We start from the raw sequence: 17,665 nt of genomic DNA, 5'->3' as shown, positions 1-17,665 counted from the left end.
AGAAAGGAGGCAAAAAAGGCCTCTGGCTAGTAATGCCAATATTTTTGATGTGGATATTGACTTCTGTTTTACTATTTATCAGAATGTAAGTCTGTAAAAGGCAGATCTTATCAGATGTGTTTGTAACAGATGTGTTTGTAACAGTCTTCCAAAACAGCAAGCTCTCACCATGGAGAAATATTAATCCACTGCATTTTGAACCCGCATTTATTTGCTGGAAATCTTCGGGAGAAAAACCAGTGGAAATTACAACCAGTAACAGCACTGGAGACCAACCCTCATTCGAGGATGCGGTGACGATATGTAACGTCAGTGAGAATGGACGCTCTCCCCCTGGGATGCCTTGGTGTAGCCAAGGAACCTCTGGCACTACGGGACCATCACTCAAACCAGTTCGTGCCTCCCTTTTTCCAGGACGCAACGAGAAGCGCGTGGGAACAGCCGGAGACACGCCGCCTCTTCACCTCCTCCACCTAAACGGCCTGGCTGCCGAAAAGCGCGTTTTCTGCCCTAAAAGAGCTTCTTGTCGTTACGGACGGAAGGCGCCGTCATCGCCGTACCTGGCACGTCACCGGTACCGCGGCTCCCCAGAAGCGGTTACTCGACCCAGCACCGCCCCACGGCGGACACGCGTGTGCCAGAGCCCGCCTACCTGCACTGACGTCACCGCTGCGCGCCGGAACAGGCCCCGCCCCGGGTGCCGCTCTGCGCCGGCCGGCCGCCTGCCTGCCCGCCCGGAGGTAAGAGCCGCTCCTCCCGCCTCTCCCGTGTCCGCACCCCACGCGTGGGGCTGCACAGGCACCCCTCACCCCCGGGATGGGCCTGCCCGCTCCCCCCCCGCTCCCCCGGGTGGTGTGGCGCGGCCGGTGGGCCGGGGTGCCGGTGGCGGGCCTGGGCCATGGACATGGACATGGACATGGACATGGACATGGACATGGACGTCCGTCCTTGGCGTGGGAGTTGTTGTCCACGCAGTCAGATCGCTCCGTGTGGTTTAATTTTTTTTTTTTAGAGGCGTTTGTAAAGAGGGAGGTGGGAAGTTGTGACCGAACACACATTTGGGAAGTCAGGTCTGATGTCAGAATCCTGTTCAAAATTCAACCATGTCTGTAAAGGGTGGGTAAGGTGTTCCGTCTGACACAAAGAGGTGTCAGAACAGGAGATTTTGGTTATAAAGTGTTGGGAAAGCCTTGGTTTTCACACACTTCTACTTCACCTGGTGTGCATGCGATGGAGGGACCTGTGTGTGGCCCAAGAGCTGAACCAGGCTTCCAGGGGAGCTCTAAGTCCACGTTAAACTGTCCAGGTTGTTCTCTTGTCACTGTCCCAAATGCGGGGACCCCCCTCCGTAACTTCCCAGAACTGAGGGTGATGTGTGCAGTACAGTTTAACGCATGGTTTGTATAGTTACATGCAAGAAAGAGAATACGGGCTATCGGCTTCTCAGCTGGTGCCCTGCCTTGAGGATGGCAGGTTCTACTGTAGGCAGTAAACAGTGACGTTCCTATTAAATGTCAATAAAATAGTGTTGCAGAGGAAGGAGCCTTGAGAACTTGGTAACTGTTGTTAGAAGAGCACGGCTTTCAAAGAGAAGATGCAGTTTGCATGTACAGGCCATGGTTAAAATAGTCTAGCACCGCTCTTTTCCCTTAGCAGAAATGCAAGTGATAATTAAAACCACTGAGCTCAAGTACTTTGTAATAAAGTAGATCTGTTTAAGGTTCTCTCATGTTCCTACAGAGGTAAAGATGTTCCCTTCCTTACGCTTTGCCACAGCATCCTGACTGCAAGGTTAGTTGCTGCGAGCAATGTAGTAGGGGACTTTGATTTGCAAGTTAAACTCTAGATTGTGCTAATTAAGAGGCCTCATTTTTGAGACAAACAAAAATGGAAAGATTTGACTGTAAAATAAATCAAAATTGAAAGGTGTCTGCCACATTTCTTGGTTTTAAAATTGTAAAAGAATACTTCCAACCTAAAATACTTGGATATTGCTAATCCTGTGGCAGTATGACCCTTGCTACAGAAATCAGAAAACACTTAACGTGAGGCTGTACCCCAGAACATGAGAAACTTGGAAGCGCTTGTTAGAATTCTTAGGCTTCCTATCAGAAATGGAGCGCAGAAATCACACAAATCTTTTTGATAAATTCTTTGAAGTGTTTTAAGATTTTTAGAATCAATTTTTCATCTGTTCTCAATTCTACAATGCTTAATTTAATCTGTTTCAATCCCTGTGAAAACTCCATGTCTCCAAATGAGTTTTCCCTATTACTCCCTCACTTCTGTGATTTTGCACATACCCTTTCTTTGCTGATAGTAGCTGGTCTCCTTTTTGTCACATTATCAGCTCTTAAATTCTATTTAGGGGATAGGCAGAAAAGATTTTGCCTGTTTTTCTCCTGCATTACTGAGATTGATGCTTAGAACACAATGTTTAGAACAACCTCTCACGTTATGTTCAACCAAAAAAATGGGTAAATACGCTTCTAATAGTTGAACAGAGTCTTGTTAGCACAGTCAAACAATGAACAGACAAAAATAGATTTGGGTCGTTGTTCTAAACAGTAGAGAAAGGTACTGCATGAAGTGCAGTGGAGAGTGTCAGCAAATTTTAGAAGAGGTAGTAACTCCAGGGTTTAGAGCATACGAGAGCTATGGACTAGAGGCAGGTTATTTCCTGTTCGCTGCGAATTTGGTGGGACAGAGGTATTCAGTATTGATTGCTGTCATGAACAAAAACCCACTGGAATACAGAGATACTGAGTTTTGTCCACTCTGGTGATGTGTAAACCATTTTATGCAAGGAGACAGTGTTTAGCTGTACAAGAAATTCTGTGCAACCAAAAGTGTATGTTTTAAAGACCAGTTTAGATGTAAAAATTGAACATCACTTTAAAGCCCCAATCTTGAACTGAGCTGTGGTAGCATAGTCTGAGTGTGAAAGCTTTTATGAAAACCTCTCACTAAGAAGTGTTCTGGACATACCTGAATAAAGATGGTTTTATGATTGTACTTACTGATGGGTGTAGCGACAGGTTGGAGCTGAACAAGAGCTAGGATGTATTAGATTTGCTGAGAAGAGGAAATGATTGTGTCATCAAAGATGTGGAATGTAGGACAGCTGATTACAGAGAATAAAAATGTTTTACAATCATGCAGATTGAGTTGAAGGTTTACATCAAAGTTGGTTTGTGTGGATATAGATAGGGCTGCGGTGAATATGGGTTGTTTAAGCCAAGATGAGATACTAATTTTCTAATGTGATATCCCCCACAGGCTGAAGTGTTAGGTGAGCCTCAAAAATATTATTTCCTCCTTTTAAACTTTAATCTTCTTTTAAGACAGATCACAATAAACCTTGCAAATCCTCTAGAGGCTGAAAAGACTCTATTTCAGTGGCATCATCAAGAGCCTGATGGCTGTGAGCTGTTCTGTAGGGTTCTGTGCAGGTTGCGATGCTGACTGGAGCCTAGCTTTGAAGGCAGGGTTAAAAATGATTGCTCGGCTGTTGCCCATTTGTAATATAGTGCAAATTCTGCATTGGGCTCGAGTTGGGATATTTTTAAGGGGATCAAGATAAGCCTGTTGGTGCATACTTGGTATTTCATGGTAGGCTTAATTACTTTTGCAATGGAAATTTTTCTTGCAAACAAGATTGTGAATTGGCGTTGCAAGAGCACTCTGACTAATGGTACTAGATATACTCTCCAGCTGCCCCAAGCTGGCTTGAGAGGCATTAGTAGCAAAACAGATCTGTGGACACAGGGATAACTAGTGGGCAACTAATTATTATGCAGCAATAATGCTGAGGAGTGTCTGTCACAGATTAGAGCCTATTGTACTTAGAGCTTTGCAAACATGGAATAAAGTCGATTTCTCTGCCCAAAAGAGGTTTATGATCAAAGAACTTAGTCATGATCTCTGGTAGCCTTAAATTTAAGATGCTTGTTCCTTGTTGCTCTGTTGTCCTATAGCCACAGCCGCAAACTACAGTGTTAGAGCAGAAGGGACATCTCTGCTGCACGTGCATATCAGCTACATTCACTCCAGGTTGCGAGTCAGAACTCATGAGAGGGAGGACAGTGTCAGTTTTTAGGAGCTGACAGAGACAGTTTGTCATATTGATGTTGCTAATGCATTTGTTTTGAATTTAAGAGTATTTTTATGTGCTCTGACCAAAAGGTTTTGGGTTTGTTTTGGTTTTCTCTATATAACCTGGAAATATCTGTGAAAAGAAGAAAAGTCTAAACTGTTGTTAAATGAACAATCTGAAAAAATAAAAGATGTGAGCTCAGTATGAAGACAAGGCCTTCTAGTGCTTAAGAAATAGGTAAGAATTAACATGAAATGTGAAGTGAGTTGCAATATTAAGCAGAACGAAGGATGCCAAATTACTTTTTGTCTTCTGTTTGCATGTTACAAAATATTTCAAATACACCATTTTTATCGTGAACTTGGCAGTTTTAATTCCAGTGGAAAACCTTGTGCGTGACACTAACACTGAGCGTTTTAAAATTCTCTCAGAGTTTCCTATTGCCCCGTCGATATATGCGTGTAGCTTGCATTGCTTTCACCATTCATAGAGGTACCTAGGGCCTAATTAGAGTTTATATCTTTCAGTATGACAGATACAGTTTTGCTGTGAGGGTGGGCAGGAAAGGAGGCTTGGTTTTTCTTTTTAAGCCAGCTGGCAATTACTTTTTAAGCCTTGTGTTAAAACACCAGATATATTAAAAGATTATTCATAAAAGCCACCTGCAAATTGTCTGCGGTTTCCCTTTTTCCTTTTCTTACCTTTGTATGCCAGTCATGGGTGTGTTTTTCTTGAAAGATGTCTGCAGAGTTCTTTTCTTCGTTTTCCTGAAAGATAAATGTGAAGGTGGACAATTTTGCTAATTGTATTGTGCAGAGTCATCTGTATTTTGTTTAGTTTTATTTAAAATTCCTTAATACAGCATTTAACTCAGCTGGATCTTAGATCAATAGCCACATTAACGCTATGGCAAACTGCTTATGATTGTCACCAGTTTAGTCTTTTTTATACCGTCTGCATAAGAAGAGGTATTTTCTCTTGCTTTCTCTCCACGTTTGTGTCTTTCTGTGGTTCATAGTATTTCCCTCCCTTCCCTTTTTGCAGGTTGAGTGTATTGCTTGCTGATTTATACTATGTTGACTGGAGAGAAAACGAAGTGTAAGCAGAAGTTTACATAAATGTAGTCATGTTTCTGAATAAATGATAATTTATTCAGAATTTTTCAGAAATTTCAGAATATTCAGAAATTTTTCATCTGTGGAAACTTGTAAGACAATTTTTGATCAGACTTAAATGCAATGACTAAGTTTTCTCATTAAAATGGTTTACTTTTGTGATTTCAAGTCCTTTTCTTCCACAAATATATTTTTCTTTTATGCTTTTTTCCCAAAAACTACACAGCAGTTTTTCAGCTCAGGGTGAAAAGGGAAAGTTGTTTCTGGTAGATTGATGTTATGAAGTCATACCACATTTTTCATCACTATTTGTTTGCTTCAGTGTCCTTAATCAAAGTAGGCCTTTTCTTTCCTATTTTATGTTTACGGGTTGTGAACTTTCCTTTGCATTCTCAAAATTAAAGATCTTATAAAGTATTACCATCGTGTACACAACCACAGATTATGTGTTCATAGGTGTTATTACCTGATAATGAAAATGCTGTCTTATCCTTATTTCCTTTAGACTTACCCATTATTCACATGCTTACCCAGCAAGTTATTTTCATAACTTCTCTTATCTGAATATTTGTACTGTCCTTAACTTTTTAATAGCGGAATCTCTGTGCCAAATACAATTTGGCTGAAAGTCTGCAAATCCAACAGATTTGCTGTAGTAAACATCAACTTCAGGAACTGAATTAAATTTTTACCTGTTCAAAATATATAGAGAAACACTCATAAAACTTTGAGGAAAATTTTGTTTGTGATTTAGTAACTGAAACACAACTGTTGAGGGCAGTGTGGCTTTTAGGTATGTTTAGAGAGTAACTGATGTGGTCTTAGCGCCTTCCATCCTTGGCTATGTCATTCTGCAGGTGTGACTGTGCAGTCTATGTATTGATTTTGGCAGAAACAACTCTGTGGAGTTTCCGGTGTACATGTTTTCTAATGTCGTGTAAGTTTGTTCTTGTTGATTTAATGTTATCCAAACTATTTTAGGCTGTTGACTGCTGCCTTATTGTTGGCATGTGCCAACACTGTAACAGATCCTGCTTAGAGATTAGTAATGCTGAAACAACAGTTTTATGAAAAGAGAGAGGTCCCTATGCAGCAGGAGTAGGAACTTGCTAGTTCCTGTTGAACAGAAAACACAAGTCTAACGAATTCTTCCCCCTCCCTGGGCAGGACCGGACTTATCAATGAAGGGTACTGTACACGGGCTTGTTCCATTGAAGACTGATGCATTTTTTCCCCTTTCCTTGCTAATTGACAGTGACAAGTAAATACTTGTGATACGAGGGCAAACTTAATTCTTTATGGTTCATGAGAGAGCAATCGTAGAAAAATACATTTTAGACAGTTATCTGTGATTTCCTTCGATTTTCCTATTCTTTCTCTGTCTTATACTTTAGGTCTAGCTTGAGATATTGGAAGGAATATCATATATGCTCTAGTGACTGTTTATCCTTGCAACTGCTGTAAAATAGCATGAGTTAGTTTTGACTGGTAACGCATTCCTGCTACAGGAGTTTTTCAGCGGGTTTTTTTCCCTGCAGTTGCTGGGACTGGATGCCCACATTAAAAGAGAGAGAGAAAAGTTGGAGTTTATCAGTATGTTCATGCATGTCCATCAAATTAAAACCATAGTAGATTAAGTGCTGTAGCGATGGTGAACTCTGTAGATGATTGTTGGATTGGATTACACCTCTCTCCCTGTGTGTGTAAATGTGTACTGACAGATACCTTCTAACCAGGCTTAATTGTATTAACAGCTGGGAAAATCTAGTTTCTTCTGTAGCTTTGAGTATTTTCTGTGCTGTACTATATGACTAGAAGTTAACAACAAACATTGTTTCTGGACTCTTTTAATCAACCTGACAAGGGTGATTAAAATGCAGGTGGCCAGGACAGAACAAAACACAAACAATACTATCGTAAAGGGCAGAAATAATTGTATTGGTATTTTGCCTTTCTGTGGGCAGCATCTTGTAGGTCCAGCTCAGCTTTCTTGCTTAGGTCTGCTGCAGCTGACTGAAACAGTATTTACATATGTGAGTTACATGCTGGGGTAGGGAGGAGACCTTCAACATGTCATGGTTAGCACTGTGATTCTGTACTCAATCTGAAAAACAGCTCTGACCAGGATGAAAAGTCATGCAGCTGAGTAGGATTATAATTTTAAACTATCTAAACAACAGCAGTGAAACTGGGCTTGTTAGCTGGCTGATTGCATTTCTGGAGTCACGCTGGTGCGGTTAAAAACTGGAGTTGCAGACAAACTCGAATAGCTCCACACTGTTTTTCCTTCCAGTCTTCCTCCTATTTTACCTCCAGGAGAGAAGATAAATAAAAAGAAACCTCTCTCACCCATACCACGCTCTTGCCAGGAAAAGAGAAAGATCAAATCTTTACCTAAAACAAACTCCAGTGATGTGACAGCTGTTTGCTGTTTCCTTGCTGTTTGCACTGGCTGTGTGGCTTGGTGTTCAGGGATGAAATTTTCAAAGTGCAGTTTCTTCAATTTACATTCTCACCCTCTACTCAGCGGCTGGGTAGTGGGATTATTACACTGATCCTAAGTAGGATGGACTGCAACGGTCCAGGTGCTCCCACTGTTCTTGATGCAGCTCACCAAATGGGCAGGAAAAATATATTTCTTCTCTTCTTTCCTTACAACGTCCCAAAAGTTGTTGCTCAGTCAGAAATTGTAGAAAATAACCGAGCTTTAAGTAACATTAACTCCCCAAGATAATAAGTGGTTTATGATTTGAGATGAATTAAAGACACCGATTGTAAGCCAGCAGCCAGATGGCTTGGCAGTAGCCCTGCCATGTTACCATGAATGCTGGGATCAAAAAAGGGAGTGTTTTGGGATTTTTCACATCTTTGCTTATCTCACAGTTGCTGTGCATAGATGTGTCTACAAGATTTCCAGAGTATTCTGAAATCCCAAAATCAACTCAGCTTTGTTACTGGTAGAGTTAGCTTGCAGATTATAATACCCCATAGAGAATTCAGAAAACTGGATACAGGGTTCATAAGAAGAATTTCTTGGATCAACTCCTAAATTTAGCATTGGAAGATGTAACTGACCCTGACATAACTGGTGCTGCATAACCACTTTAAAGCTGAAGTAATGTCTGTTCCTAAGACAGGCTGAAGCCATATCCCCATTTTCTTTTTTTTCAGTGTGCTGCTGGTTGCTTGGTGTAGCTCTTTTTATACTGTGATTTATAGAGCACTTCTTTTAAACAAGCAAATAATTTCTTTCTATCACAGACCATAAAAGCTAAATACTGGTTTGGGGCTGTTATAAGAATAGGTACTACAGTCATGTCAATTGTAATGCTCCTTCATGCCATTTTGCACAGCAGTTAGGAGATATCCTTGAAATTAAAATTATAGGACCTGTAACTGTGTCACTATTGACATTACCTGCTAGAACTCTTCAGAAGTAGGTATTTCTTATAACGTTTAATGAATGAATGGTAATGCTTTGCATTGTAAAATACAGTCTTTTGACTCTGTAGGGACTTCAAGAAAAGGATTATTAGTTTTGTTTCCTCTTTCCAGATGAAAATGTCAGAAGATGATATTAATACAGAAGAATACCCCACTGAAATTCATGATTATCTTGCAGCATTTGAAAAATCTCTTGCTTCTGTAGATGAGATGCTGAAGACAATGATGTCAGTTTCCAGGAATGAGCTTCTCCAAAAGGTAAATAACCTTAGTTTTGACAATCTTTTTGCTATTAATACAAGAATACCTGGGAACCTGAACTGAAATAAAAGGGTCTGTTAGGTCATCCACTGCACAGAGAAATAACAAATATGACACTTCCTACCCCTGATTCCTAATATTTGAAGTTCTTATATTTCTAAGATATCCAGACAGTCTTACAAACAAAACAATGAAATATATGCTCTTTCAAGCTGAAAAGTGATGATCCTACAAGTGAGTCATTTAGGTAGAGGACATTCTAGCTTATTCCTGACCTTCCTTAAAGTGCATGCTGAGTGCTCTTTTGTAACAGAGATCATTCACATTTTTGTCTGAGACCTTTTCACAACAAACTTAATGGAACTTGGTATACCCAGAAGGATGTAAAGATGAATTGACAGCAGTGACAACTGATCTGATTCTGGAAGTCTAGACTTGCAGAACCTGGTGCTTGAAAAACTGTGCTGTCTTCTCTAGCTGTATTATAAGCACAAATCTGTAAAATGTGGGTTTTTTTCAGGGCATAAAGACAGAGCAAGGTACTGCCTGGAGACTTCATACAAGCCTCTATCTTTTAGCATTTAAAGCCTAACATGTACTTACTTTAGGGCAAGAAAAAGCCAGCACATGAGGGAACTTCTTTATCCTCTGAGGATTTCTAACACAAATAAATTATGAAGAAAACAGTCTTGACAACACTGATCTTTTGACAGTATCCATGTTAGAACTAGTGAGCTGTACAATGATGTTATCAGAGTTTCTGGAAATCCTATAGGACTAAAATAATAAATTGACTTTGACAGTCGAGGAAAAAACCCACCTCATTACCTGTATTCTTCCTTTGCTTTACAGCAGTGCTGAACACACAGTCTACCATGTGTAGTGTTTGTATTCATTGACTGTAGTATACTATATGCACATTTAAGCTTCTGTGATCTTAAGACTTTTTTTGTTTTGTTTTGTTTTGTTTTTCCATTGATAGCAACAACTGTTTTGAATTAATATTTTGAATGGCAGGGAAATAGGCATAGACATGGTCTCAGTGAACTCGTGGTGCAAAAATATGCTCATTTAGCGTGGGTTTTTTTTATGAATACATTCACAATTATAAAATGTGCATATTACTTAAATCTGTGCACATCTTGCTTAAAACTGTGCAAATGTGGTGTGTTCTTTTCATTCTAGTTGGAGCCTCTTGAGCAAGCAAAGATGGATTTGGTTTCGGTATACACTTTAAATTCAATGTTCTGGGGTAAGTATGTCGTAGGAGGAAAAAGTAGTATTTATGATTGCCATTTGAACACCTTCTAGACAGCTGCAAACATGAAATAATCGTATTTCATAGAGAAGTAATTATAAACTTGTAATTACCCTGAGGACCCAAATTATTGCCATCTATAGGACAAATGATGTTGAAACTCCAAATCAAAAATTTATATTTACAAAAGCTGACTTTGTACATGTGTGAGTGTTTCTTTCTTTCTTTTTGTGGCAGCCTTTTCTATCCTTTTAACAGAAAGTTTAACTGTGTTAGATTTATTTATTTCTAACTGCAATATTTGATAATAGTTTGTCAGATACTTAACAATACAGTTAACTGCAATTCTTATTAATAGTTTTATGTGGAACCTCCAGTTTTCGTATCTGACTGATTGGTCCCCAGTCATCACAGCCTTCAGTTTCAAAAAACCCCATGTTTTTTTCTTGCAGTATACTTGGCTACTCAGGGAATCAATCCAAAGGAACATCCAGTGAAAAAAGAACTGGTAAGGTTCTTACACTTACGTTGCATGCACTGCAATATTTTACTCGTCCGGGACAGTTAACTGATATAGAAGTGGGAAAAAAAATGTTTATATCTATGTTTAAAATGGATATGTTGCCATAATAGCATGCATATGCTACTTGGTGTTATGTAACTGTTCATATGCCCTGCTGGGCTGTCTAAATTAAGAAAGACGTATTTTTAGTTCCAAACAGTACTGTTTAAAGCAAAGTTGTAGAGCCTGCTGAAATTAGAGAAGAAGATGAACAGTGTCATCTTTTTTCTCCACCTTTGAGAATTGGATTCTGAATAGAGCAGCTTTTCACTTGTATCTGTTAAATGGAAAAATGTTACATGTCTGATAATAATTTATAACTTCCAGTATGGCATTTTTTTCTTACAAATACTTGGATTCATGTTAATCTCTGAGGCTACCTTTTCTTACTTTTGTATGACTCTAAAAGTACAGCATGGTTGATTTACTAGCAAAGACGGGAAAGAGCCCCCCTCCCCCTTGCAAGTCCTCCATTAATTCATTTTCTCAGCAGTAAAGAATCCAGTTCAGCAACAAAGCTAAAAGCTTTTTTGGCACCAGTTGTATGTGTATTGTCCAGTAATTCTGCATTAGTGACATATTTACAACCTACAATAAATCTTTTAGATTTGTCTTTATATTCCATTTAGATGCATGTCTACAGTATAGAAGGCTGGCTATCCTGAAAATTCTGCTGACTTAAAAAATCAAATCATTTAGCCTGAAGAAAAAAATAGAAATCAAAACTTATAGCAACTCATTTTAATTCCTGTATAAATGAAAATATTAAATGTGGGCAATTATAAAATACTTAGCTTAAATGTAATCCTTACATAACCAGCAGAATGCAAGATAGGACTGAAAAATGTGGAAAGCTAGCCTGAATAACAAGAGTACTTCTATTTTTAATTTTGTGAGGTTTTCAGTAGTCTCGGCTGTATCATATTAAAAAATGGATCGGTTAATATTTCATGAGCTTTCAGTCAGTTTCTTGTTCCTCCTATATTATATACTGTCTGAATATTGTGTTAATTTAGCAGTACTAAAAAATAAATTTCATCTCTTCTGCTGTGGATATTTTATGCCGGTATTTTACTTCACAATTGCCAGTCGTTTTAACTCTGAAGAATGTGTGAATTCTCATAGGCTAGATTTTTATCCAGTTCTCTTTTCCTTTTACAAGTATCAAGGTGAATGAATGCACAGTCTTTCCTTCCAAGAACATTGAGATGTTCTTATTCATGTGGAAAGCGATTAAAAAAAGACTGTTCTGTCATGATTGTTTTGGTTTTAGAATTGCTCTCCTTGTGTACATACAGGGAATACACAGGGATTCAAACTGTATTAATAAAACTCACATTCAAGCTATCAGAGTTAATTTCTTTTGTCATGTTGACATTTGTCAGCTCCTTTTTCCCATGTTGATACATGTAGGTTTGCCATCTGTTCTCATTAGCCATCTCAGTCACCAAAGAAATATTACAGTCTATCATGATTTCAGACCCTGTAAAGCTCTCCTCATTAAAGCTATGTTTTTGCTATGGAAAGAGTGGCCAAATTTTTGACAAATCAGTTGCTTATAATTGTCACTGGAGAACTGAAAATCAGTTCAGTAGTGTAGGACTCGTAACTTTTGTTCCAGATTCAAAAAGCTGTCAACGGCTGTGTGAGAAATGTGTGGGTTACATAATATCAACGTTTATTTAGTTAGCAGTATCCATAAATGTTCTGTTAATCCACGTTTATCATTTGGGTATCAGGTAGAGCACTATATATATATATATATATCTGTTACTGTTGTTTGTATTACAGTAACACCTAAAGGCTCTAGAGTTGAAGGCCATATTAGGCTAAATATGTAGATTTGAAATCTATCAACCAAACTTTTATGTATTTTACAGAATTACTGTAAGTGTCCTCTCTAGTCAGTGGAGAGAAGCAGGCACTTAACAGAGGGTGATGCTCATCTTAGAGGGGTTTAGTTACCCTCTCAAAGTAATTTTCTTTATTGATTGCAGAAGTAGATGAGGATGAGTAGGTGCATAAACAAGATTGTTAAACTGGGAGTGTATACGTAGGTGTGGTGTGAATCCAAGCCATGCTTTCTTCAAAAAAAGCTCTAGACACCAAATGACTATGATTTGGTCTCTGCCATTCCATAAAGCAAGTATCCCCTTGCTTTATGGAATGGCAGTGGAGACAGGCTTTTTTATTTATTGTCATAAAGGGAACTTCTGGTACAGCTGGAAATTCATCAGGGTGCCTTAAATATTTTCACTAGTAAGACCCCTTGACCATTTTAGGGTCTTAACCACAAGAGTTCTCTGCAATGCTTGTAACGTCTTTGATTTTGTATAAGATGCTTTTTGGCTTTGCTTGGACGTGTTAAATTTTCTTTTTTTTTTTTTGTAGACAGTAGTCAGACAGTATAATTTATCTATAAATACGTCAAATATCTAAATATTATTGTCCCATCTTTATGTAGGCCAAACTCCAATTTGAGTTCTGTATTTCTAACTTTTCTTGCAAGAACAATTCTTGTCTTAGTGTAAATTAGATGCAGAGTCGTCATTTCTGTAGGACTTTATGTTCTATTACGGTGGGTGTCATGCAAATATTAGTATGGTAGGTACCTGTGGTAGAAAATCTGCTAAAGGGCAAGCCTGAAGTTTACAAAGAGCCTGGTATATATATTTAAATAATGGTATTTTTCTAAGTATTATACTTATGGAAATATACAGTGTGGAGAACTTCTACTCATTGATTTTTATTTTAGCAGCAATCTTGGGATAATGGTGTGATATATACTTTTTTTTTTTTTTTTTTCCCTAGGAGAGGATAAGAACATACATGAACAAGGTCAAAGAAATAGCAGACAAGAAAAAGGCATCCAAACTCGATAAAGGAGCTGCTTCTAGATTTGTAAGAAATGCACTCTGGGAACCAAATGCTGAAAATGAAAATACCTCCAAAACTCCTGCTAAAGGAAAAAAGAGAAAGATGGACTAAATCTTTGTTTCCCCTTATATAAATTAGAGACACCCAGAACTTATTTAGGAATTTGTTTTGCATACTATATGCATCTTGCAGAGGTGCTGTATAACAACATCTGGATTAAGTTGTATTTAAGAATTTTACAGGATTGTATTTTGTCCAGAACACTGGTCACCGAGGTAATCACATTATATGTGTATTTTAAAGTGCCATTTGATGCGAGAGAAGTAACGTTTCATTATTCAAATTATAACGACCTGACATGTGCTTGCTGGTAATAGATACTAGTGATGTTTTGTTCATAATGTCTAAGAAGTCCGTTTTTTTTTTCACTGCTGAATGTTTGACACTTTTTTATATGTACTGAATCTTTTGAATATTAAAAAGTCTCAAACAATGCTGTCCAATCTGTGGTCTTTATGCAAGAGCCATGTTTGCTTTCTCATTACATCATTATGTGAAATGCTTTACTTTTAGAGTTTTGTAAGGTTTATTCACTGTGGTAAATCGTTTCCTTTTCAGCTTCTCAACTTGAATGTATGCTGTATTCCCATACTTCTGTTGCCTCTGAGCAAACGGAGCTTCAAGGGTCACAAGCAAACACCCTGGATTCCACTCTAAGCCCCTGTGTCTAGTCCATGGAAAAAGTAGATATCCCCAAAGGGCAATTTGTAGGGTCCAAAAAAATGAGCAGGCTGGGGACAGCTATTAGAAAACAGCACGTGCAGGAACTTGATTGGAATTTTGGCTGCGGTGCTCATCCCTTACTGCTGACACTGTGAGAGAGAGAGAAATACGCTCTGAGGTGGCAGGAGTGTGGTCATCTGTTGTGATTTCTCAAATCTTTGTCAAGGAAAGCATTCTCTAGTGTGATTAAAAACTACCGCTCTGTTTTACAAGTATTCTATTTGTTTTCTGCAAAATGTGAAGCTTAGACATGTAGGAGAGGAGGCGTGTTAGTTTCTTTAGAAGAATCTCACTAGTTCATTTTTCAATACACTGCAAAGCAAAACTCAGTTATCAGCCCAAAAGCTGTATAGCAGTAATCTAATTACTTATGAAGGAAAAATAAACAATTTGGTTCACCAAAATGCAGCTTGCGTAGCAGTATACAAAATTGGTTGGGAAATATTGTTAGTATGAAAGACTAAATGATAAGAACAAATGAATGCAGTTTTCCTATAGTTACCGCAAGCTGAATGATGTACAGTGGATGGTTACTGTCCTTACAGAGTTGTACTGCATCATGCAATGCAGAATATGGACTAAATTGAATTAGGTGCTAAAATGAAGGTTCTTTTGTCATTGACTATCTGAAAATATATATTTGAAAGTGAAAGCTCAATACATTGACAAGTTTATTAAACTCAAATAATTGTTGCATAACTCTAGAAACATTTTCAGTGACTGGTATGAATTTACACATTTTTGCTTAAGATAAAGTCTTTGAATAAATAGCAATTCCTTCAATCCAACTAACAAGAGAACTTGCTTCTATATATGTTCATGTAGGTACCTAACTTTGCTGCCCCAAATCTACAGGACTGCTCATGGTGAGTATGCATATCAAAGGTCCGTAAACATGCACCAGCTGAAAGCTAAAATGAGAACGCTTTATTTCTACAGGTTAATGTCATGGTCATACCAAACAAAAGCTTTTGGACTCGGGAGCCTTTTTTTGTCTAATTAAGGTTAAAAATGAAAAAGACCCAAAGTGTGTTCTTGACCAAAGATAGCAATACTCGTGTAAAGCAGTTCTCTTGGTGTGCTCAATAGGTTTGGACAGAGTTTATTTGGAAGTCTGTGTGTCCTGTGTTGTACCCCTTTCGACCCGATACTGCAAATGATTGCTGCTATAAACAGACTTCTGGACTTTGTGTGCACGTAGAGGTCTGCATGTGCAAAGCATGAGGTTCTAAATGTTAATCTGAAAACCATTAATTTCAAAAAAGAAAAAAGGCCAGGTGTCCTATGAACTAATTGGGAAGACAATAGGATAGAAGTGGTCTGACGTGGCACAAGCCAGAAGTGCTTTAATGGAGAGATTTTCTGGGAGATAACATCTTATACTTTGAGAGGCATTGTTTTGAGGAAATGCGTAGCTCAGCTTGTATTTACGCACAGTGCTGTTAATTAAAAGGGAATTGAAGGACGTTTCCATTACATGATTTTCGTCTAAAGCTTCAATTATAGCTTTTGTTTTTAAGGGATAATGTCTGAAAAGGATTGTAATTCATTGTCCAGTAAAGTACACAGGTTTCATTGGTAAATGTTTAAATAAGAATAATGTAAAGCTATTAGCTAAGACTTACTGAGGTAGAAGTCCATCTGGTATAATTAATTATATACAGGTATTTGGCATTTGTGATACCGCAGTTTAAATAGATGTAACAAATGCAACTTTGTAAACTTTTTTTTTTTAAAAGCTTGTATCAAGCAGTATGGCTGATCACAGCCTGGATTTGTAGCTTTTCTAACACAAAGAAAACAACCCCGACAAATGCCCCACAAACTAAGAAGCGTTAACCATATGCTTGTTATTCGCTAACAACTCTATTAGAAAGAGGTCTGAAATACAAGGTCATGAACGCTAAGTGTTTTTTATATCACTGAAAAGTTCTTGGAACATTTAGACTTCAGGATAGGTATTTGACTTTACTGAGGTCTCAAATATGAAATGAGTTGACTGAACATTGTTCATGAAAAGTTCCTCCCTGGAAAAGCTACATGAATATTGGAATAAAAAATAAAAACTTTCCTGCCTCAAAATAGGAGTCTGGCAAGAAGAACATTTCTTGCAGTGGCTGTGTGCGTAAATCTGTATGAGCTGTAGTTTGTAGAATGGTTCTACAGGGCCTGAAAAGGAAGGAAAACATCTGTGAGACTTCTAGTCTCATTGCTGAATGTGCTGAATATGGTGCAGAAATACCAACTCTGCATTAGTTAATGCCAATGTAATGCAAAGAGTTGCTATTTAACAGCAAAAGTTATTAGTACCAGTGCATTAAAGTATTAATGAACTTAAGATATTTAAAGAGAACATTAAGGTGTGTGTGACGCCTGCCTGCTTTGTCTTGATTTTGCTATAAATATGTTATGGGTTAATTAATACCGGCTAGACATACCAGCTAAGAGAAGCACTAAAAAAATGCTGTTTATGAGAAAGTTTTTAAGTAATGCAATGCTAAAATAATGTAAAACTCTAAGTTATGGTAGAAACAGATATGTAGTTGGATTGACTAGAGGCTAATCAATGTCAAAATTAGTGGTTTGTGTTCATGTTTTTAAGTTAAAAGTGAAAATAGTATTTATTGTGTTAAAGATTCTGTTTTGATATATGCATTTAATGATTTAACTGTTCTTGGAACTTTTCTTGCTTTCTAGTCTTTGCACCAAGAAAGTGATGAGGTTTGTAAGAACACGTGAAGTTAGCAGCTGTGGCTAGAATTTGGTATGAGGTTGCATGGTGAATTTTCCAAGCTTGCAAAAAAACCCCACCCCACCTTCAGATGAGAAATGACAACACAACTCAAGATGTTAAGCCCCACTAGTGTTAAATAGCTACATTAAAATCGCAAACAGCACTTGGGAGCATCCAGGAAGCTCTGTACTTGGCAAAATTTGGAGATCATTAGATAGTAGAGATTTAACTCAATTGACTTGAGAGTCAATGGGAGACTTTCCACTTGGTCCTCAAGGACTTTGGTCCTTGAATTAGCGTGGCTTCATTGAACTGCTGCAGTTGGACAGGAAAAGTAAATTACTCAAGTTATCAAAACAGTGGCTTAAGATTTTGTAGTGGATGTCTGGCCCACTACTCAGTGTCTTTTTAGCCAGTGAATTCTCTTTTTCTTAGATGCATCTTCAAATGTCTAATGAAAGATTTCCTCCCTACACACCTATGCTTCTCAAAAAAAATACTGCAGGGAGAAAACTCCATGTCATTAACTATCCCA

The 17,665-nt window shown here is 38.1% G+C and overlaps 1 protein-coding gene across 1 annotated transcript; it reads left to right on the top strand.

Annotated features, from left to right (window-relative positions):
- The first annotated feature begins 184 nt into the window (after window positions 1-184).
- Window positions 185-16,948, top strand: C1D (C1D nuclear receptor corepressor). The gene is made up of 5 exons (XM_063328402.1): window positions 185-740; window positions 8,767-8,913; window positions 10,102-10,168; window positions 10,627-10,682; window positions 13,548-16,948. Exons 1-5 carry the CDS (start codon window positions 339-341, stop codon window positions 13,722-13,724), a joined length of 849 nt encoding a protein of 282 aa, XP_063184472.1. The 5' UTR covers window positions 185-338; the 3' UTR covers window positions 13,725-16,948.
- The last annotated feature ends 717 nt before the right edge of the window (window positions 16,949-17,665 follow it).

The sequence above is a fragment of the Chroicocephalus ridibundus genome, chromosome 3 (genome assembly GCF_963924245.1).
Source record: "Chroicocephalus ridibundus chromosome 3, bChrRid1.1, whole genome shotgun sequence".
Classification (NCBI taxonomy): Eukaryota; Metazoa; Chordata; class Aves; order Charadriiformes; family Laridae; genus Chroicocephalus; species Chroicocephalus ridibundus.
Note: the sequence above shows the minus strand (reverse complement) of the source record. Positions and strands in the feature narration are given on the sequence as shown.